The 23205-nt window shown below is 43.1% G+C and overlaps 1 protein-coding gene across 5 annotated transcripts in view; it reads left to right on the top strand.

Moving 5' to 3' along the window:
• LOC130273001 (stimulated by retinoic acid gene 6 protein-like) overlaps positions 1 to 11418 on the top strand; it is a 137203-nt gene extending 125785 nt beyond the window's left edge. For all 5 annotated transcript variants that reach the window (XM_056519111.1, XM_056519134.1, XM_056519127.1 and 2 more), the window contains one exon: positions 10826 to 11418. In XM_056519111.1, the coding sequence (XP_056375086.1) occupies positions 10826 to 11046 (221 nt within the window). In that variant the 3' untranslated portion in view covers positions 11047 to 11418. The remainder of the gene's footprint in view (positions 1 to 10825) is intronic.
• The last annotated feature ends 11787 nt before the right edge of the window (positions 11419 to 23205 follow it).

The raw sequence follows: 23205 nt of genomic DNA, 5'->3' as shown, positions 1-23205 counted from the left end.
GTCACCCTTAAAAAACCTGGTCACTGATACCTCCTGGGTAACAATCACATGACAACTCACATGGTAAACAGTCTTAGGGTATGTTCACATATACAGGTTCCTGTGCAGACTTGATACGCATGATTTGTAACTGCCGATTAGAAGCTGTGCTGAGCCATTTATTTTACATTGAAATCTGCAGCAGAAAATCCTGCACATCAAATCATGCGCATCAAATTTGTGTCGTGTGAACGTACCCTTAAAGTGACAATGCTTTCTTCACACATTACATAGTATAATACACAATAAACATATTTACATGGGGGACAGATGCATGCGGCATCCAAGGGACACTGAAGGGAGGCAGCAAGGGTATGGGGTAACACCTCCCGTATTGGGCCACCACAGTTAGATATGATAAGATAAAGTGTGGGAGGAGGATCAGTAGATAATGTAAACAGTTTATTAGTATTAATAAAATAACAATGATTAAGTTAGAATAAATATAGGGGAAAGCGCTGGGCCCTAGCGCTCTGCTTCCCCATCAATCTTCACACTATCAATACATATACAATATAAAAACTGTTAAATATACATAAAAGGGGACTGCTAGGCACTGCATATAAAATGGCTCCAAATAGATATAAAGAAAGTCCTGGGGTTCCTGTAAGTAGGTAAAAGCAAAGTCCCAATATGAAAAGACAGAGTCTGCCGGCACTATGCGCCTGTACTTGTAGTATGAATCTGTGCTGTCAGACGTTTGTCCGCAGTCTTTGCTGTAGAGCTGGGGAGAAAAAGGCTGCTATCTTGCTATCTTGGTACTATGTACCCCTCACCCATAAAGTCCGTGGCTGAAGTCCTTCTTCAGTATAGTTGCAGCTCCAACTACTGGCGGGATCTCTGCTGAGATTGTGACCTTCGTAGGGCCTTGGTTCGTGGGGCCTTTAATTTGATTCCTATAATAGAAGGGGACGAATGGAAGATCGCATTTAATACTCGTGACATTTTGAGTATCTAGTGATGCCATTCAGATTCTGCAATGCTCCAGCAGTCTTCCAGGAGTTTGTCAATTATATTTTTCGTGACCTCCTATACTCCTGTGTTGTTGTTTATTTGGATGACGTACTCATCTACTCGTCCAATATCCAGTCTCATCGCTCTTACCTCTGCCAAGTGTTACAGCGTCTCCATGAAAATCATCTCTACGCTAAACTATGGGAATGTACTTTTGAAAAAAACAGCCATCCATTTCTGGGGTATATTATTACCAGTCAAGGTCTACAAATGGATCCCAACAAGCTGTCTGCAGTACTGGACTGGCCACAACCTTCGGGCTTGAAAGCAATTCAGTGCTTTGCCAATTACTATCGGCAATTTATTCCTCATTACTCCACTCTGGTAGCCCCATCGTCTTGCTTACCAAGAAGACTTCTAACCCAAGAGTTTGGACTCCTGAGGCTGAAGAAGCTTTCAAACAGCTAAAGTCTGCCTTCGCTTCGGCTTCTGTTCTATCTAGACCTGATCCTAGCAAGCCATTCATCTTGGAAGTGATACTTCTTCAGTTGGAGCAGGTGCAGTGTTAACGCTAAAGTCTTCTAAGGGGAGAACTTTAACCTGCGGATTTTTCTCTAAAACCATCTCACCTGTGGAGAGAAATTGTACCATCGGAGATCGCAAGCTCTTGGCTTTTAAGTTGGCTTTAGAAGAATGGCGTCACTTCTTGGAAGACTCTGTACACCCGCTTACTTTCTATTCCGACCACAAGAGCTTGCTCTATCTCCAGTCTGTCCATCGTTTCAACCCCCGACAGGTTCGTTGGTCTCTATTCTTCTCCAGATTTAACTTCTTGATCCACTTCCGTCCTGCAGAGAAGAATCTTCGTGCTGACGCTCTGTCCAGATCATCCGATGTTCAAGGCCTTGAATCCCATTCTCAACATATTATTTCCCCTGATTGTCTCATCTCAGCAGCGCCAGCATGTCTTCAGCACTTGCCACCAGGGAAGACTTATGTACCTCCCCATTTAAGACTCCGAGTCCTGAAATGGGGTCATTCTTCTCTACTGGCCGGTCATGCTGGAATTTGTAAGTCCATACAGCTCATCACCCGACAGTATTGGTGGTCTACTCTAAAACAGGATGTCGTTGGTTTTGTCCGATCTTGTTCAGTTTGTGCCCAGGACAAGACCCCCCGTTCCAAGCCTGCTGGTCTACTACATCCTTTACCAGTTCCAGAGCAGCCCTGGACCGATATTGCAATGGACTTTAGTACTGACCTTCCCTCTTCTGGTCTTCTGGCGGAAATACGGTCATTTGGGTTGTTGTGGACCGATTCTATAAAATGACTCATTTTGTGCCTCTACCGGGATAACTCTCTGCACTACAGCTTGCCAAGTTCTTCCTCTGCCATATCTTCCCCTTGCATGGATTGCCCTCCCATATTGTCTCCGACAGAGGAGTCCAGTTTGTCTCTAAGTTTTGGAGGGCTCTCTGTTCACGCCTTCAAGATAAATTAGATTTTTCTTTGGGTTACCACCCTCAATCCAATGGACAGGTCGAAAGGGTGAACCAGGTCTTGTGAGGCTATCTCTGCCATTTTGTTTCCGCTCGCCAAGACGACTGGGCCGATCTGCTACCCTGGGCCGAATTTTCGTACATCCATGAGGATTCTGAATCCTCTGGATCTTTACCGTTCTTAGTGGTGTATGGACTTCATCCTCGTCCTCCTTTATCTTATCCACTTCCTCCAGAGTTCCCATGGCCGATGAACAAGCGCAGAATTTTGTCTCTATCTGGCAAAAGACTTGTTACTCTGAGAAAGAAAGGGTGCGTAGACTGGCACTACTATCATAGGGGTGAACAAACTCTATTAGTACTGAAGCTGGGATGTGTCTAAATCCACTGCAGGGAGAAGTATTGGTGGTGTGCAAGTGGGACATAGCAGTCCCAAATTAAAGGTGAGTGTAGAGATGAACAAGGAAACTTGGCGACTCACCACTGCTGCAGGCGGCTTTATTAGTCACAAACGATACTGCATATCACCAGACGGCAAGGCAGGTAAAGGAGCGAGGGAGGCGGGGGTGGGGGTCAAGTGTAGGACAGCGCGTTTCGTGCTGGACTGGCACTTCTTCAAGCCACTCTGATCTGTGTTCTAATGGAGGTTGCTCTAAATACACAGGTGAGCAACACTGCCAGAGTGAGGGTGGGGGTGGGGCAGGTACACAGACATTGGTTAGTACTAACGAAACAGCTGATGAAAGCAAAAACGTCATTAGAACACGTCACCTATTTACAAGAAATATACATAACATGTGAATACAGAAAAATTTAAAAAATTTAATTTATAAAAAGACACTGAAATCATGTCTGTCATTGAGACCAGCTGGTCCCAAGGCGCCTAACTTCATGATCCATCTGGATTCCTTTTGTAAGAGTGTGCGGTGCCTGTCTCCTTGCTTCGAGGCTCTCACAACTTCTAAACCGGTAAATCTGATACACCGGCCGTTGCCCCTGTGGATCTCGTTCAAATAGGAAATAAATCTTGGGGCGCCATTGCCTGTAGCTATGGAGTGAATATGCTCACGTACTCTTGGTCTTCCCAATATAGAAAAGTCCACAGGGGCAAAGAAAGGCATATACTACAAATGTAGTGCGGCAAGTTATCAAATATGGGACTATTTGTTCATATCCTCCGATATGTGTAACCCTGCTATTAATGTTGAGTGTACAGTATGAACAATGCCTGCAGGGTTTATTCCCTTTCGGGCTGGCTTTAGTCAGCCAGTTTTCATGAATTTGATCAGTAGTTTTAGTGTTCATTTTTAATTTGTCACCTAATGTAGTATTTTTATGGTGTGCAAAAATGGGTTTGGATTTGGTGATTTCTTTTAGATCAGGGTCCATTTCCAGTATAAACCAGTTTTTTAAAATGCCATTTCTTATTTTTGGTTTAAATTTGAGTTGGAAAAAGAAAACATAATCCGTTTATTTTCATTATTGGCTCTATTCTTGCTTTTGTTACGATTTTTATTTTGAGTTTAAGCCAAAAGGGATGCTCGACTGATATTTTTTGTTTTATTAAATGCTTCTTCGATAATTTTCTGTGGGTAACCTCTTTCAGCAAATCTGGTTTTTAACTCCAAGGCTTGCAATTGATAGGTGGATTCATCAGAGTTGTTACGCTTCAACCTAAGAAATTGAGAGTAGGGGGATGGCATTCCTGAATTGGGCAGAGTGAGAACTGGTGTAATGTTAAAGAGTATTTTTAGCAATATCTTTCCGGTAGTTAGAGGTTTTAATATTCTCTTTATTAGAGGTATTAAGGTGCTGTACGAAGTCTTCAAAGATTTTCTCTGGGCCCTCCCAAATGACCAATATGTCATCGACATATCGAAGGAAATTTTTGCACATCAGGATTATTTGCAGAAAAAATGTACTTTCTTTAAAAAAAAAAGCGACAAACAGGTTGGCATACGTGCAGGCATGTGGGATGCGGGTGTACAGGCTCTCCACGTCGATCGAGGCAAGACTGAAAGTATCTTGCCAAGTGAAGTCATCAAAATGGGTAAGTAAATGGTTAGTGTCTTTGATATATGTTGGTGTATGGGCCAAAATAGGATTTAATAACCATTCGGTGTATTTGGATAAGGCTTCAGTAGCAGAGCCGATCCCAGCGACAATGGGTTTGCTGGGGGGTCGGCTCTGCGACTTGTGAATTTTGGGTAGACAATACCAGGTAGGGTATCTAGGAAAATCAGGTAAGAGTTTTTCTGCAGATTTTCTCAATATGTCACCTGTGTTAATGTGATGGTTCAATAAAGAACGTAAATGAGATAGTGTGGCATTTGTGGGGTTAGATGTTAGAGGTGTATACACAGTTTTATTACCTAGCCACCTCAGTAATGTGTACTAAGCATTACGACTGTGGCCCCTCCTTTATCAGCCCTACACACCTTAAGGTCTGGTCTGTTCGATAACCACTGAAGAGCTTTGCGCTCCACTCTCGATAGGTTGTCAGGAGCAGGGGGGTAGATTCAAAACCGTTCTCTCGAACAAGTCCAATGGACTGCTGGGGAGGACGGGAGGAGCAAATCTAGAAGCATTACCTCATCTGAATGAGACAGCCTAAGTCGAGAGTGGATTGCAATGCATGGTTGCTGCATCAGTAAGTTCACATAAGTCGGTGATGGTTTGTCTGTCTATTGCATCATTAGTATATATGGGGTTAAATCCTAGAGGACCAATATTGATGGGGATTTCACAAGTAGGGGACAACAGAAGATACACTAGTAGTTGTAGAATGCTTGAAAAATGTATAAAGATGAATTTTACGTACTCCTTTATAAAAGTCAACCTCGAACTGTACGGGGTCAAAGGACTCCGCAAGGCCAAGGTTGAGACCCTTGGAAAGGAGAGAAATACAGTCATCTGATAAATGGACCCCAGAGATGTTGACAACGTTTGACTGTTCTATTGGTACTCCAAGTGACCGATTTGCATTTACTGTATGGACCTCTCCGAAAGTCTTTTCTTGCTTCTTCTCCATCTTCTGGTTTTTCTAAAGGGATCAAGCTATTGGTTGAAGATGTAGAGGTTTTCGCTCTGGCATCGTCCTATTGGCTAGACTTAGAATCGGTTGTCCAGAAGTCTGATATGGGTCTTCTGCGATTTCTAGTAAATCTTCTGTTGTTTCTATAATTTTTCTTGGTAAAAATGGAGCCATGGTTGTAATCAAGTTTATCGCGGATGAACTTCTCTTTTCTTTTCTTTAACTTCAGCTTGGACCACTTGCATTTTTTTCTCCAAACAATTATTGAAATTTTCATACTGGGTAGTTGACACTCGAGTTTTATATACTGTTTTAACTTTTCAGAGTTCACCCAACACATTCTCATACTCGAATTTGTTCTTATTGAGTATGATTTGCAGCAATCTGTTGGCATGGTCGGTACGGGCTGTGTCCCATTCATTCAAGAAAGTAACGTTGTCACGATATTGAGAAGGAAATTTGTACACTCTGAGCCCTCGTGGAGCACGATTGCTCTCTTTATAGGATTCCAAAGAATTGAGTGTCCAAAACAATCTAATCTCACGGTCAGTAGGTTGAAGATTTTGAGCTCTAGGGCTCTTGTGCTACAAACAGATAGTTCATCTTTGCTGTTCACAGAAGTAAAGAACTCCCCCGCCTCTGTCCTTCCTGCCTTGAGATAGGTGGTGGAGTCTGGTGCAGGGTTAGACTGTCCTTCATCCATGGAGCTTGCTTCTTGGACTGACATTTTTCCAGGTGATAGTGTGCTCAAGTCAGTGAATACAGTCTAGTAAATACTGAGAAAGAAAGGGTGCGTAGACTACCCTACCTGGTATTGTGTACCAAAAATTTACAAGTCGCAGAGCCGACCCCCAGGCAGACCCATTGTCACTGGGATCGGCTCTGCAAATGAAGCCTTACCCAAATACATTGAATGGTTATTAAATCCTATTTTGGCCCATACACCATCATATATCAAAGACACTAACCAGTTACTTACCCATCTTGATGACTTCACTTGGCAAGATACTTTCAGTCTTGCCTCGATCGACGTGGAGAGCCTGTACACCCGGATCTCACATGACCCGCATCTCACATCTCTCAATTGCAAGCCTTGGAGTTAAAAAACAGATTTGCTGAAAGAGGTTACCCACAGAAAATTATCGAAGAAGCATTTAATAAAACTAAAAATATCAGTCGAGCATTCCTTTTGGATAAAAATAAAAATCGTAACAAAAGCAAGAATAGAGCCAATAATGAAAATAAACGGATTATGTTTTCTTTTTCCAACTCAAATTTAAACCAAACAATAAGAAATGCCATTTTTTAAAACTGGTTTATACTGGAAATGGACCCTGAACTAAAAAAAATCACCAAATCCAAACCCATTATTGCACACCGTAAAAATACTACATTAGGTGACAAATTAAAAATAAACACTAAAAATAATGATCAAATTCACAAAAACTAGCTGACTAAAGCCAGCCCGAAACAAATAGTGAACAAATAATCCCATATTTGATAACTTGCCGCACTACATTTGTAGTATATGCCCTTCTTTGCCCTTGTGGACTCTTCTATATTGGGAAGATCAAGAGATGCCTTTTCACCAGAGTACGTGAGCATATTCGCTCTATAGCTACAGGCAAAGGCCCCAAGATTTATTTCCTATTTGAACGAGATCCACAGGGGCAACGGCCGGTGTATCAGATTTGCCGGTTTAGAAGTTGTGAGAGCCCCGAAGCAAAGAGGAGACAGGCACCGCACACTCTTACAAAAGGAATCCAGATGGATCATGAAGTTAGGAGCCTTGGGACCGGCTGGTCTCAATGACAGACACGATTTGAGTGTCTTCTTATGAATTCTATTTTTTTTTATTTTTTCTGTATTCACATGTTGTGTATATTTCTTGTACATAAGTGACGTGTTCTAATGAAATTTTTTCCTTTCATCAGCTGTTTCGTTAGTACTAACCAATGTCTGTGTACCTGCCCCACCCCCACCCTCACTCCGGCAGTGTTGCTCACCTGTGTATTTAGAGCAACCTCCATTAGAACACAGATCAGAGTGGCTTGAAGAAGTGCCAGTCCGGCACGAATCCGCGCTGTCCCACACTTGAGCCCCCGCCTCCCTCCCTCCTTTACCTGCCTTGCCGTCTGGTGATATGCAGTATCGTTTGTGACTAATAAGGCCGCCTGCAGCAGTGGTGAATCACAAAGTTTCTTTGTTCATCTCTACAGTCAGACTTGTTACTCTCGTCTGCATGCCGCCACTTGTATGAAATTGCAAGCGGACAAGAATAGACGCCCTCCTCCCGAATGCTCTCCAGGGGACAAAGTGTGGTTGTCTTCTAAGTTCATCCGCTTTAAGGTACCATGTTATAAGCTGGGTCCTCGCTATTTGGGTCCTTACAAGATCAAAAAATGTTTAAAGGTGTTGTGTGCTGCCCTGCCTTTCGGAGCTCCGCTCGCAGCGTCCTGAAGCTCATTATTGAACTTCCGGACACTGAAAGCGGAGCTCCGAAAGGAAGGGCAGCGCACAACCCCTTTAAACCCTGAGGCTTATTCTCTTCATCTGCCTTCCTCTCTCCAGATCCAGAATTCTTTTCTTGTATATCTTTTAAAACCTGTTACCCATAACCATTTAAAAAAAAAAAAGACATCACTCCCACTCCCATCTCTGGTACCTCCGATGTCTATGTCATCAAAGAAATTCTGGATTCCAAGTTTTTCAGAGGAAAACGTTTTTTCCTTGTGGATTGGGAAGGATTTGGCCCAGAGGAAAGGTCTTGGGAGCCACAGGACAACATTCTAGACTGTGACCTTATCCAAAAGTTCTTGTCCTCAAAAAAGAGAGGGAGATCAAAGGGGGGGTACTGTCACACACTGCGCTCTGGCCGGAAGCACTGGCCATGACCGCATGGTCCCTGAATCCCTGACTGCAGGCGAGGTTGACATTCGCAACGGGGGACGTGCCCGCATGCGAATCCCAGCCCGTCACTCACCATACTCCGCTGCCACCTCCTCCTCTGTGTCTCAGCCCCAGCGCGCGCGTCCCTGACTCCTTGGGGGCATGCACGCCGGAGCTCTGAAATTTAAATGGCCAGTACACCCATAATTAGTTGTTACAACTGACACTACATTATAATTCCCTGCACCTCCAACACTTCGCTGCCGGATCTTCAGTGCCCCTAGCCCGATATTAAACGACCCTTATTGCCTGTTAGCCTTAACCGTGTATCCAGACTTTCCGCTACGTTATTACACTCTGCACCTTTGCTGCCTGCCTTGACCTTCTGCTACGTTTGACTACACTACTGCCTTATCCTTCGGTACCTCACCTAGCCCAGCTACCTGTGTGGTCGAGCTGTGTCGGGGGGTAGCGACCTGGGTGTTGCCTGCCGCAGCAAGCCCATCCTGCCTTGCGGTGGGCTTTGGGGAAGACCAGCGACACCTTAGACTCCGCTCCCCGATACGGTCCGAGTCATCAGCCACACAGGTTAGAGGATCCACATCCAGCTCCATTACAGCGTTTTGCTCAGTGAAATTAAAGGGCGGCACCCGTACACTACAAGTGTGTGAACCAACCCTAACAGATATATATGTGTTGTATATTGCTTGTTTTTAGCCATTTTTTGACGCGTGTCGAATATTATTATTTATAATATTTTTATGTAGGGGTGCCCTGCTAAAAAAATGTTTAGCAAGGGGTGCCCCAAGCCAAAAAAAGGTTGGGAACCACTGTGTTAAGCCATGATTGTTCTTGTATTATAAAACAACAAATAGGAAACCTTCAAGGCTGCATAAGCCTCTTCATCAGACATGGTTCAACAGAAAATTAGAAGAAATACATACATTGCTAGTATTCCAAGCAGATTCCAGCTGCTGTAACTTCTAAGCAGAATTATACTCCATAATTCTGTAGTGTGAACCTAGCCTTTATTATCATCTTTTCCGTTATACTGCCAGACACATTAGCTAAATGTTGGCCAAACCCGCCAATTTCAGCAGTACTGGCCGATCCTCTAATGTGCATAAGGGCTTCTTGGCTTCCCTTTGACTTTTTTTGTTTTTTTTGTTTATACCGACTCTCCTGACCTGTCTGTTTTAGTAAATTCTTGTATCTCTCTTGAAATTGCAATGCTGGAGCATATTTTATTTTCCTACAACTCTATATTGTACCATTCCTCTATTCCTCCTGTAAATTAGTGAATACTTTAAATGTGCACTGTCAGATCCAAAAACTTTTATATGTTGTTACTGATGAAAATTAAAGACCTTTTGTAATATGGTTGTTTAAAAAATTTTGATAAAAATATTTGATAAAGAAAAAGGCTCCTGAAAATCCCACCACTAGGGGTCCCCATACCGACTGGGACACTAACCTTCAGCAGCATCAGCTTGTTCATGTGCCATGGACAAGAGATGACTCATGGACAAGGCTGCATGAGCAGACTCCCCAATCATCTCCCACCACCACAAGGGAGGGAGACGCCTCCTTCCCCTGAGAGAATTTCTAGCACTGTGAGCAAAAGAAAATAGGTATTTTTATAATAAATATAGGGGATAGTGGCATACAAAATTAGATGTACATGGTCAGGATTAGGTACTGAGTAACACATTATTTTCTTTACCTTAGGTCCGGAGATATGTCCCCCTAAATATCCTCTGCTATATTGAGGTAATTGCGTGCTGGAGGAGGATCCCTGCCGTCTTAGTTTACATATTCATTGTCTGTGATTTGCAGGTCACGTGAGCGCTCTGCTCTTTGCAACACTCACGTGACCCGCAACTCCACATCACTAGGAGTCATAGAGAATGAATATGTAAATTAAGCTGGCGGGTTCCCGTCTCCAGCCTGCAAATTCTGGAATATACCAGAGCATCTTCGAGGGGACATACCTCCGGACCTAAGGTACATACATATTTTAGCCAGTGACCTCTCGTCGGACTCCTGTTTATCCACACTATAACCCAGTGTATTGGGTTTAGTGTGGGTGAACAGGCTGACCATTTTCCTTTAATAACTGGTTGTAAGAATTCCTTTAATGAATTATTAATCGGATGTGTCCTTACACAGTTTCACTCTATCCAGTCAGTGCTATTGTAGAGCTGCACTTCTTTGACAAGAGGAATGGTAATACTCCATTACAGCACTAATAACAAATGAATGTCACAGTGTAGAGGTTATAGAAAAGGTTCTCTGGCATTGTCATTTTATGTAATAACAATGTATCAACAAGTAATATATTATGAAATAATAATACATTTTTTAATGAAACAGAAAAGGATTCATTTTTTTTGTTTGTTTGTTGTTGCAGGACCTAGAACATCAGTGAAATCTAGAACAAGATGGCTCCTATATTACACTCTGTTGAACAATCCCAGACTTATAATACAAAGAAAACAGAAAGAAATGGATGACCTGGATAACAGAAATATGGTTATGCAGAGCAGACTTATCCAGGCCTCTGTTTTGGAAGTTGACATCAGAAATATTCAGGACAGACCTGTGGATATTAACAGTGTAGACATATGGTGAAGATAATAACTATTTATGCTCTACTGCTTTGCGCTCGAACCATTGCTATTCTTTGGGTGGTATAAGATGGGCCGATGGCTTCCCAATGCAAACACTGATCAAATAAGCCTGTGCTTGTCAAAAGGGAACCTGTCACATGTTGTATGTTACCCAAACATTAAGCAGCATAAAACAGATGCAGGGAGCACAAACCCAACACATTTTTCCTGCCCTGCCGACCCTGAGTGGCATGTCTCTTCATATATGTGTACAAAGAAAGATGTGTTACTCAGAGATGGTGGAGAGCAGCCATTGGGACCTGCCTCAGTGACCTGTTAACACAGATTTTTTTTTTTTGTAAAGTTTATTAGAGTTTACAAATAAACAAGTCATTGAAACAACCAGCAGCTTACGTCAGTACATAAGGCACAAAGGTAACCGAAAACCTCATGACAAAAAATTAAATAATTGGCAGCAGAAATGCAGGCTATTGTAAGAGTAATTAAAACATCATGACGTAGGAAAACATGCAAGCATTATTAGCATCATGAGGTTCATAAGGTAAGCCGCTGGGGCTTCAGGGAGACTAAAGAAGAGAGGGATGAAAAAGAAAGAGACAGAAAGAAAGAGGCATGAGACTAGGAGGGGGGAGCAGGACAGGATAGGGATAGGGGAAAAAGGGAATACAGGCAAGAGACAGAAATAACCTCGCAGAACAAAAGGCACGAACGAGACCCCCGGCAGAAGGCAGACTGACATCATATGTAAGGGCACACGTCCAAGAAGGTCAAGCGGTTTGGAAATCATTAGACTCTAAATTGAGAGTTCTTTATGTTTCAGAGAATAGAAAGCTAATCCACGGCCCCCAAACAAGGTGATGTCTCTCCAACTGCTTCCTAGAGTTAGCGAGTAGCTCCTCCATCCTATATAGATGTGAGAGTTCCTGAAGCCAGGAATCAAGCGAAGGGGAGGTAGTAGATTTCCATAGCCCGGGAATAACTGACCGGGCAGCTAAAAGCATGAACCTAAGCAAGCGGGCAGACCACCTGGACAGAGGGTATAGTGAATAGGAAGGGGGCCGGCTCCATAGGAAGTCGAATAGAAGTCAGCTGATGGATGATATCAAGGACATGGGTCCAAAACGGAGATAATTTCGGGCATGTCAGCCATATATGAGACATCTAAGGAAAAAATGCCTGGCACAAGATGTGCAGATAAAACTTGCTTTATTGACGCTTAGCAAGGAGTCACAATACAGATCAGGAACTTTCATTTTTCAAGTCTGAATACGGGCATATATAGATTAACACATTAACTTCTGTCTTGTACCGGGATGTAGGCTGTCACGAAGCTTGGATATGGATCCTCCACCTGTGTGGCTGATGACTCGGACCATATCGGGGAGCGGATTCTAAGGTGCTGCTGGTCTTCACCAGAGCCCGCTGCAAGGCAGGATGGGCTTGCTGCGGCAGGTGACACCCAGGTTGCTACCCCCGACACGGCTCGACCACACAGGTAACTGGGCAAGGCGAGGTACCAAAGGAGACTGTAGCGAAGTCAACATAGCAGAAGGTCAAGGCAGGCAGCAAAGGTTCGTAGTCAAGAAACGTAGCGGGAAGGTCTGGATACACGGGTTTGGAAAAACAGGCAATAGGGAACGCTTTCTCTTAGGCAATAGGCACTGAAGATCCAGCAGGGAAGTGTGGGAGGTGGAGGTACTTTATAATGTGGCATCAGGTACAACATTAATTATGGGCGTACTGGCCCTTTAAATTTCAGAGCTCCGGTGCGCGTGCACCGGAGCTGAGAGACAGGAGAGGATACGGCAGCAGGACGTGGTAAGTGACGGGCCAGGATTCGCATGTGGGCGCGTCCCGCAATGCGAATCCCGGCCACGGCTGCAGACGGGGACGCGGAGTGTAACAACTTCATTATTCAAAATAGGTATATAATCACACTCCTGGATGAGTTTTCAAAATAATACAAATATCATAGGTATCCACACTATATATCACTCAACCTTGTTCCCTTCAGGAGTGTAAAACAGTTCAGATCCCTTTTGATCGCTTCTGGAATTTTTACAAAGAATATGTGTATGTGTGTAGTGCAATGCTTTTATATATTCCTGTGCCCAGGCCTCAAAAATAAACAAAATAAACTTTAACATACCTTCCTACGTGCCCCGTTGGTCCGGCACAGGAGCTCTGGCCGGCTTTTTACATGACAGTGGGCTCAGCCTATCACTGGCCGGGGCGGCACATCGCTGAGGCCGGTGATACACCGATGGCTCTGCAGCGTCCCCTTCCCCAGGAAGTTGAATGAGGTTAGCACCGCTGGACCGTGAGGCCTGTGCTGTACCAATGGGGGCACGTAGGAAGGTATGTTAAAGTTTATTTTGTTTATTTTTGAGGCCCGGATATATAAAAGTCTTGCACTACAGTTGTCCTTTAATGTAACTTCTCCATATTAATTATTTATTCTTTTATATAAATTAACCAAATCTATAAAATATATATATTTTTCATAATTTATTATTTATTGTTCTTATTGTATACCATTCTATTTTATTCTTCAATTATTTATTTTTTTTTGTTTATTTTTCATCTTTGATATTTTAAAATTTTTGTTACTGTCATAACATCGAGTTTGCGTATCTAAAAAGTGCTACTCATTTTCCTCATAGAACTGACATACTAATCAATAGGAGTTCGATCCCTTTTGGAATATTTATATGTATATAAACCTATGAAGAAAATGGGTAGCACTTTAGATACGCACGCTCGATGTTATAACAGTAACAAAAAACAAAAAAATAAATATCAAAAATGAAAAATAAAGAAAAAAGAAAAAAGAAATAATAAATTTGAAGAATAAAATAGTATACAATAAGAACAATAAATTTGAAATAATTAAATATATAGATTCTATAGATTTGGTTAATTTATATAAAAGAATAAATAATTAATATGGTGAAGTTACATTAATAAAGCCACACATACACATATTCTTTGTAAATATTCCAGAAGCGATCAAAAGGGATCTGAACTGTTTTACATTCCTGAAGGGGACAAGGTTGAGTGATATATAGTGTGGATACCTATGATATTTGTATTACTTTGAAAACTTGTCCAGGAGTATGATTATATACCTAATTTGAATAATGAAGTTAATATGTTAATCTATATATGCCCGTATTCAGACTTGAAAAATGAAAGTGATCCGGTTCTTTATGTGAAATATATACAAATCCGAAAATCCAGGTCTGGTTTTAATGTGATGTAATGACACACGTGACCTTGTATTTGGTTATTTTTAACTGCATGTTATATTTGGTACTTAGTCTACAATTAAGCACCTGCCGGTGCGAAATGCATCAGACGTTCCTGATCTGTATTGTGACTCCCTGCCAAGCGTCAATAAAGCAAGTTTTATCTGCAGGCCTTGTGTCGGACATTTTTTCCTTGGAGGTGAGTGATGAATCCGGGGCAGGACCGGCGGGTCTGATAGCACAAGTGTGCATTTGTGGTCATCAGTGGAAGAGTGGACAGCATTTCTCCTTACATAATATATGAGACATGATTCCACCCGGCTCACCACATCTCCAGCAAGTGTCAGGAACCCCAGGATAGAATTTACATAGGAGGGCTGGAACTCGGAATCTTATAATTAGTTTCCTGGGCCTTGCAGGAAATGGACAATTTATGGCACAGATTGATAGCTTTCCCCCATTCCTCATCTGTAAACTCCAGATCCAGTTCCTGTTCCCAACCACCACGAAAAGGTAATGGATCGTTCCGGAGGGAGTCGAGAAGGAGAGCATGGACAGCACTTATCTTACGGTAGGTCCGACAGTTCGAAACACAAAGTCTCTCAAATCAGGAAAGGGGGCGATGTAGATGCAAGATATCCTTAGCCATAGTATAAAAGTGTCTAAGTTGGGTGTTTTGGAATGTTTGAGAGAAAGTAGCAGGAGAATCATTAGTCAGGTTGGACAACGTCTTTAGCGTAGTTGGTGTCAGAAAACTAGAAAAGGTGGACAAATCATCCTTAGAGAGTCCCAGGAACAAGAAGGAGGAAAAGCCGACTTACCAAACACAGGGAACAATGGGCCGTCCGGAGTAAGCAGGGAGGTACAGGGAAAATAATAAGAATGTTGTGTCTGGGCTATTGAAACCAGGACTGGAGGTAAATCTGTGGTAGGGCAGGAGCGCAGCATCCTATGTGGGAGCCACAGCAGCGTCTTGGGGTCAAAGGTAGAGGCACATCGTTTGAGGTTAATCCATTGTGTAACAGGAGTGGGGGATTGACAGTCAAAGACCCTGGTCAGGACTGCAGCAAGATGGTAAAAGAAGGAATGCGGGAGACCCAGATCACCATCTGGGTCAGACCAGTCTCAGGCGTTTATGGGCCCAGACAAAGCCAGAGAGGAACGCAGAAAGTTTCTTAAAGAAGGTCCAGGGAAGGATAGCTGGGATTGTAGCAAACAGGTAAAGAAGACGCGGTAGGACGTTCATCTTCAAGATGTTGATTCTCCCCAGCCTGGAAAAGTATCTGCGCTCCCATCTGGCTAAATTTGACTTCATGAGCTGAAGCAGGGGTGGATAGTTAAGGGAAAATGTATCTTTAAGATCAGTGGGGACCTGAATCTCTAAATACGTGAGTGACTTGTCACATCATTTGAATGGGAATGTGGCATGTAAATGTTGGACTGAGCGAGTAGGAAGGGTAACATGAAGGGCTTCACTCTTGGATGGGTTCAGCTTATAGTTACTATATATCATGAGAATGTATGAATGGTAGAAAGAAGAGAAGGGAGAGAGGTGAGATGAGCAGACAAGAAAAGCAGAAGATCATCAGAAAAAGCAGAACATTTAAAATGGCACGAGTAGTGATGAGCGCGAATATTCGCAATTCAAATATTTATTGCGATTATCGCATATTCGCATATTCATGAATATGGCGAATATAGTGCCATATATTCGTAATTTTTTTTTCTCACAGAACACTTCACAGTGATCCCAGCTTGTGGTCTAAAGAAGGCTCCTATAGTATTTACTGTATTAGACTGGAGAGCAAATATTTGTGAACATGAGAATATGTTTGTGAATATCCTCATATTCGCGAATATCGTCACTAAAATTAGATAGGTAGATAGATAGTGACGATATTCGCGAATATGACATGACAATATTTAAAATTAAAAATTTCATAGACCCATTATCACTTCTATATAGACCAAGAATAGACCAAGAATTAGGAGATAGATTGATAGATAATATAGATAGATAGGTAGATAGTTAGATAGTTATCTGTATGTGTGCCTATGCGCATGCACATTTACACAAAGCGAAAATAACCAGGAATATGTCATATATGTGAATGTCACGAATATAGGACGAATATTCGTCCATATATTCGCAAAATATTGCGAATTTGAATATGGCATATGCCGCTCATCACTAGGCACGAGGAGGTCTGGAGCTCTCTAATATCTGGATGCTGTCGTATGGCAAGAAGAAGGTGTTCCATACACAGCATGTAGAGGAGCGGGGAGAGGGGACATCCCTGCCTTGTGCCATTACAAATGTCAAATGGGAAGGACAGCTGGCACTTAATGCAAAATTGCGCTTGGGGGTTGGAGAAAAGAGCCATAATACGTGCCTTCATTAGGGTGCCCAGTCTGATCTGAGATAGAGAGGCCTCTTAGAAGCCCCAAGCCACACGATCAAAAGCCTTATCTGCATCAATGGATAGTAAAAAGAGAGGGAGATCGTGCTTGCGGGCATAGTTTATGGTGGAAAAGGCATGAAGGGTGTTGTCTCTAGCCTCCCATCCGCGGATGAAGCCTACCTGATCTTGGTGGATTAGGGCATCCATATAGGAGCCCGGTCTATTCACAATCAATCTAGCAAAAAGTTTTGTGTCAGAGTTGAGGAGCGAGATGGGGCAATAAATCTGACATTGAGTAGGGTCTTTACTGTCTTTAGGGATCACCGTAATGAAGGCACGTAAAAAGGACTGTGGGATGGGAGAGGAATTGGAAACTGAGCTAAAAGCAGAAAAAAGTGGAATAGACAGTTCAGTTCGGAGGACAGTTCTGGTCCAGGGCATTTCCTGGCTCGAAGGGATGAAATAGCCATTCCCAGTTCCTCCAAAGAGAACGGGGACTCCAAGGAGGAAATAACATCAGTAGGAAGAGCAGGGAGAGCTGTGGGGGAGATGTAGTGACGTAAGAGGGGCAGGAGGGGTCAGAAGAAGAGGGAGGCACAGGTAGGATATAGAGGGAGGAATAATACTGACGGAAGGCCGTAAGAATGTCAGGGGTTAGATGTGAGAGGGTACCCGAGGAGTTGTGAATGGAGGGGATAAAGAGCGAGGACCTCCTCTCCCTCAGTGCCCTAGCCAACTATTTACTCGATTTGTTCCCCAATTTGTAAAAAAGGCGTTTGGTAAGTTGTCTATAGTATGTGTTGAGAATTCAGTAGTGTCAGTAACTCTTGATTCACTCTTATCAGGTCCCTAAGGGTTTGTTTGTGTAAGGTTTGTTTGTGTAGGGATTCCAGGGTACTAAGTTCGATGTGGAGGGAGGATAATTTGGACGCAGCTTCCCTTTTCAACCGAGCCCCATGTTTCACCAGCACATTTTGGGGGATGCATTTCAAAGCCTCCCTTTTAATTAGAGGGAAGGAATCATCCTGCTCGTGATCAAGTTGGAAATGGGAGATCAAATCCCTAAGTTCCTGGAGGTACAGGAAATCCAGGAGAAGAGAGTCAATGAGTCTCCAGGCAGAGTGGGGTTTGGGAAAAGAGGGAAGTGTAAATGAGAACATGACAGGGGCATGGTCGGAGAATGTAATAGAGCCAATGGAGACAGAGGGAACAGAGGAAAAAAGATGGTGAGGTTTGTCTAGGGTGTGAGTAAAATGTGAAATCTCAACCTTGGGAGTGAAGAGTGCGCTAGACTCTTTGAAAAATGAAATCGATGATTTAGAGCATCTTGCTACGTGCAGTCCAAGATGGCTTATATTTGCTTATATTTGCATTATGGTCATTGCGCAAGATTTCTGCGAGTAAATGAAATGTACACAGATAATAAATTTGTGCATACTAAATATGTCACTGCAAGGTACACCGAAACATACACATCTGGAGGAAATGCTCCACCAGAATGTACGCAAAAAAAGACGCAAATGAAAAAATTGTGCAAAGTTTTGCGCCAAAATTTAAAAACAGGGGTAAAATCTTTGATACATGTCCCGCAATAACACCATAATCGTACAACAATAACAGTGACCTAGGGCCAAACAAACAACGTGAAATGTCCAGCCGCCACGCTGCAGAGAGGAACTAGGCAGGGATGTCCTCTATCACCATTCCTCTTCTCCCTCTTCATTTAACCCCTCGCGCAGTTGATTAGATCTTCCAGCTTGTTTGATGGGTTTGGTGTCGAGGGAGAGGAGGAGAAAATACTGCTTTATGCAGACGATGTTGCATTGTTTGTCACAGATCCAGGAAGAAAGCTTGTTAGTATTATCGATTTGATAAAGGATTTTGGTAAATATTCTGGCTTTCAGATAAACTGGAATAAATCAGGATTATTAATGTTGTCATGTGATAGCCAGGGCTGCCAGGGAGTGATACATGTTTTGCAGGAAAACGAGGCCCTGGAATACCTAGGAATTAAGATTTCGAGAAATATAGAAGAGTTTGCCCAGTTGAATATTACTCCATTGAGACAGAAAGTAAGAAATAAAATTCAAATATGGAAAAAGTTGCGTATGAATATGGCTGAAAGAATTACTCTGATAAACACAATTATTTTTCCTATGGTTTTGCATGTGATTAGAGCAGCACCAGTTTGGTTAGGGGAACACCATTTTAATAAAATACAGAGTGAGATGAATGATTTTTTATGGGATGGGAAACAAACATGGATGAAACACACATTTTTGAGTCCTCCTTTGAGTAGTGGTGGTTTGGGTATACCAAATATGCAACTGTATTATATATAGCGGCACAAATTGAATACATGATAAAGGAAGATGATGTTTTAAAAGTTTTTTTTTCTAAATTAGGTATTAGGGGGGATAGCACTTTGGAGTTAATTGAAGGGGGAAGATGTATGCACAGGGGAAAAATTCCCACTTGTAATATGTTTAATAAAGTATGGAGATTCACGAGACGTTTATTAGGGATTAAGGGTAGTATGCACTACACACTAATGTGGGGTAATGGAAATTTTCCAGAAATGTTGAAACTAAAGGAATATGTTAACTGGGAAAGAAATGGGGTTATTAGAGTTAAAGATTTTGTGATAGAAAGCACGTTAAAAGAGTGGAAAACATTTAATAGGGAATTTAGTATTAGTCAGAGCGATTACTTTTCATACTTACAAATCAAAAGCGCTTTTGAGAAGGAGAAGAACAACCCTAGATGGGCAATAAATAGACATGAGTTAATTGACTATATGTTTGGGCTTCAGTCCTCCTCAACAAAGATATTAGGTAACTCATAAAAGGGCCTAGTTAGATTTTCTGTTGAAAAATTTCCTACAAAGAGTAGGGATAAATGGAAGCAAGTAGTAGGTCAGATCGATGGGGAAGAATGGAGGCAAGTGTTTATAAATATTTCCCAATCATCTCTCAACATGAACCATAAAACTTTTATGATAAAGCTGATACATAGGATCCCATATACGCCGGGGTTTTTGTATAAGATAGGAAAAAGACTTGACTCTAAATGTTTGAAATGTAATATGGAAGATGCGGATTTGTCACACATGGTGTGGAGCTGCCCAAAACTGCTTTCTTTTTGGACAGGGGTATACAAGATGGCAGAAACAAAATTGGGTACTAAGATAAGCTTTGATATTTAAACTGCCATTCTAGGGATAGGACTTAGGGTGCAGTGTAAGAACAGTGTTCTGATAAAGGCTTTCGGATTAGCTAGAATAATTATTCTTAGGAGATGGTTTGCTCCCCAGGGCCCATGTTGGGTTGAGTGGCAGAGGGACGTTCAACAAATGAGAAGATTTGAAGCTATTTACTATCAGGTGGCGACCACAGACCACTTCTCAGTTCCTATGCTTCCTGGCTGATGTTTTGGTCACTTTTGAATGCTGGTGGTGCTTTCACTCTAGTAGTAGCACCGAGTCTACAATCCACACAAGTGGCTCAGGGAGTCCAGCTCATCCAGGATGGCACATCAATGCGAGAATGTGGCAAGAAGGTTTGCTGTGTCTGTCAGCGTAGTGTCCAGAGCATGGAGGCACTGCCAGGAGATAGGCCAGTACATCAGGAGACGTGAAGGAGGCTGTAGGAGGGCAACAACCCAGAAGCAGGACCGCTACCTCCGCCTTTGTGCAAGGAGGAGCATTGCTAGAGCCCTACAAAATGACCTCCAGTAGGCCACAAATGTGCATATCTCCACAGAAATGGTCAGAAACATACTCCATGAGGGTGGTATGAGGGCCCGACATCCACAGGTGGGGGTTGTGCTTACAGCCCAACACCATGCAGGACGTTTGGCATTTGCCAGAGAATACCAAGATTGGAAAATTCGCCACTGGCACCCTGTGCTCTTCACAGATTAATGCAGGTTCACACTGAGCACATGTGACAGACGTGACATAGTCTGGAGACCCCGTGAAGAATGTTCTGTTGCCTGCAACATCCTCCAGCATTATCGGTTTGGCAGTGGGTCAGTAATGGTGTGGGGTGGCATTTCTTTGGGGGGCAGCACAGCCCTCCATGTGCTTGCCAGAGGTAGCCTGACTGCCATTAGGTACAAAGATGAGATCCTCAGGCCCCTTGTGAGACCAAATGCTGGTGCGCATGGCCCTGGGTTCCTCCTAATGCAAGACAATGCTAGACCTCATGTGGCTGAAGTGTGTCAGCAGTTCCTGCAAGAGGAAGGCATGGATGCTATGGACTGGCCCGCCCATTCCCCAGACCTGAATCCAATTGAGCACATCTGGGACATCATGTCTCGCTCCATCCACCAGCGCAACGTTGCCCCACAGACTGTCCAGTAGTTGGCGGATGCTTTAGTCCAGGCCTGAGAGGACATCCCTCAGGAGACTATCCGCCACCTCATCAGGAGCATGCCCAGGCATTGTAGGGAGGTCATTCGGGCAGATGGAGGCAACATACACTACTTAGCCTCATTTTGACTTGTTTTAAGGACATTACATGAAAGTTGAATCAGCCTGTAGTCTGGTTTTCCACTTTGATTTTGAGTGTGACTCCATATCCAGACCTCTATGGGTTGATACATTTGATTTCCATTGATTTTTTTGTGTGATTTTGTTGTCAGCACATTCCACCATGTGAAGACGAAAGTATTTCATACGATTAGTTCATTCAGATCTAGGTTCCCTTTATTTTATTGAGCAGTATATATACAGGTCAATAGACCTAGTGGGACAACTGGCTAAGGAGGCAAGTCTTCAGAGCAGGTTTACAAAAAAGGGGAAGAAATAATGCGTGAAATTCTCACTGGAGGGGCACAGAGGATAGGGGTAAGGAAAGGAGGGGGAAGAAGGGGATGGGGGGGTGGGATGCGGGAAGGGAGAAGGAGGGAGGGTCATCTAAGACCACAATACATAAAACACATATCACTAATTCAGGTCTTGTGCCTCTGGCGTTGAGGTAGGGGATCTGGAGCAACACGGTAACCCAACTTTTTATGACTTCTATAAAATGCTCAAGCACCTGTTTAATGCTGCCCATGATTTGGTTAGGGCAGTATAAAACAGGAAGCAGGTCCCCTTTAATGAGCCTATTATCGGTGAGGCAGGGATGCACAAACGATCGCAGGATCATTTGTGTGGCTCTTTAGGCCATGTTCATATATTATACATTCCGCTGCATGCCACCGACATGTCTATTCTTTCTGCGGAGTCCACACGGAAATGCATTGTCGTCTATGAGACGGCGCATTTCCGAGCAGTCCTAACAACGGTATGTTCTAGTAACATAGTTCATAGTTGAAAAAAGACCAGAGTCCATTAAAGGGGTTATATAACACTGTGGCTAGTTTTCTGTTAACTGGTATTTCCTGTTTGACTTTTCTTTTTTTACTACAAATCCCACAATTCCATTTTCCTCCCTCCCACACATCAGCCACCCCACCCATTGAAACATAAATGAGCTGCATCCATTCACAAGACCTGTGGTTTTCAATCAGGGTGCCTACAGCTGTTGCATTAGTTGCAGATTGATCTCTCTCCCACCAAGCGATCCCTCCACCCATTGAAGCAGACAGGCACCCTGTCATCAGCTGACTAGTGAGTCAGGTCTCGGCCGCATTGCAAGCTGGGAAAAATCAACAGTCATTTTGTATGCTGGTAAAAATAAATATTGGAGTGAAAATCACAGAAGAATTGTGAGAAAACCATCTCACACAGGTACAGACATTATATTATGAACTACACTAACTTTACAGCCCCTGTAGCATAGTCAAACAAAAAAAAATCCTGGAATACCCCTTTAAGTACAACCTATAACCCTAATGAGTCCCTACTGAGTTGATCCAGAGGAAGGCAAAAAAAAAACTCATACTAGATAAAAATTCCTTCCCGACTCCAAATATGGCATCAGACTAGATCCCTGGATCAACCTTCTGTCTATATAGATTTAGAATCCATAACCTGTATTGTTATTATTCTCCAAAAATGCACCCCTTTTAAATTATTTTACCGAGTTAACCATGACCAACTCCTCAGGCAGAGAATTCCATAGTTTCACTGCTCTTACAGTAAAGAATCCCCATCTGTGGTGGCAGGGCCGGATTATCATTGGAGCTCATGGAGCTCCTGCTCCGGGCCCCATGTGCCCAGTGAAACAAGGGGGCCCCTGACATCAGAGGATGCCCCACCATTAGGGTGAGTTAGCCTAAGGTCTCGCACTGGCAAGGGCCTTGCAGCCACCTAACTCACACTCCCGATAAAATGGCATGTACGCATCACCACTCAGCTCCGCCACTTCTTCTCAGGTTTTGTCTATTGTTGCGCAGTGCTTCTAATGCAGGCCGCACGGGATGAGATGACGTCACCACGCGCAGCCTGCAATAGAAGCACTGCGCCGCAATAGACACAGGAGAGGGAGAAGAAGTGGCAGCAAGAAAGTTATTGCAGCCCCTCCCGCTACTCTCAGCATGCCCAGGGAGCCATGAAGGGGA

Source organism: Hyla sarda, chromosome 1 (genome assembly GCF_029499605.1).
Source record: "Hyla sarda isolate aHylSar1 chromosome 1, aHylSar1.hap1, whole genome shotgun sequence".
Classification (NCBI taxonomy): Eukaryota; Metazoa; Chordata; class Amphibia; order Anura; family Hylidae; genus Hyla; species Hyla sarda.
The sequence above is the reverse complement of the archived record's forward strand: the minus strand, read 5'-3'. Positions and strand labels throughout refer to the sequence as shown.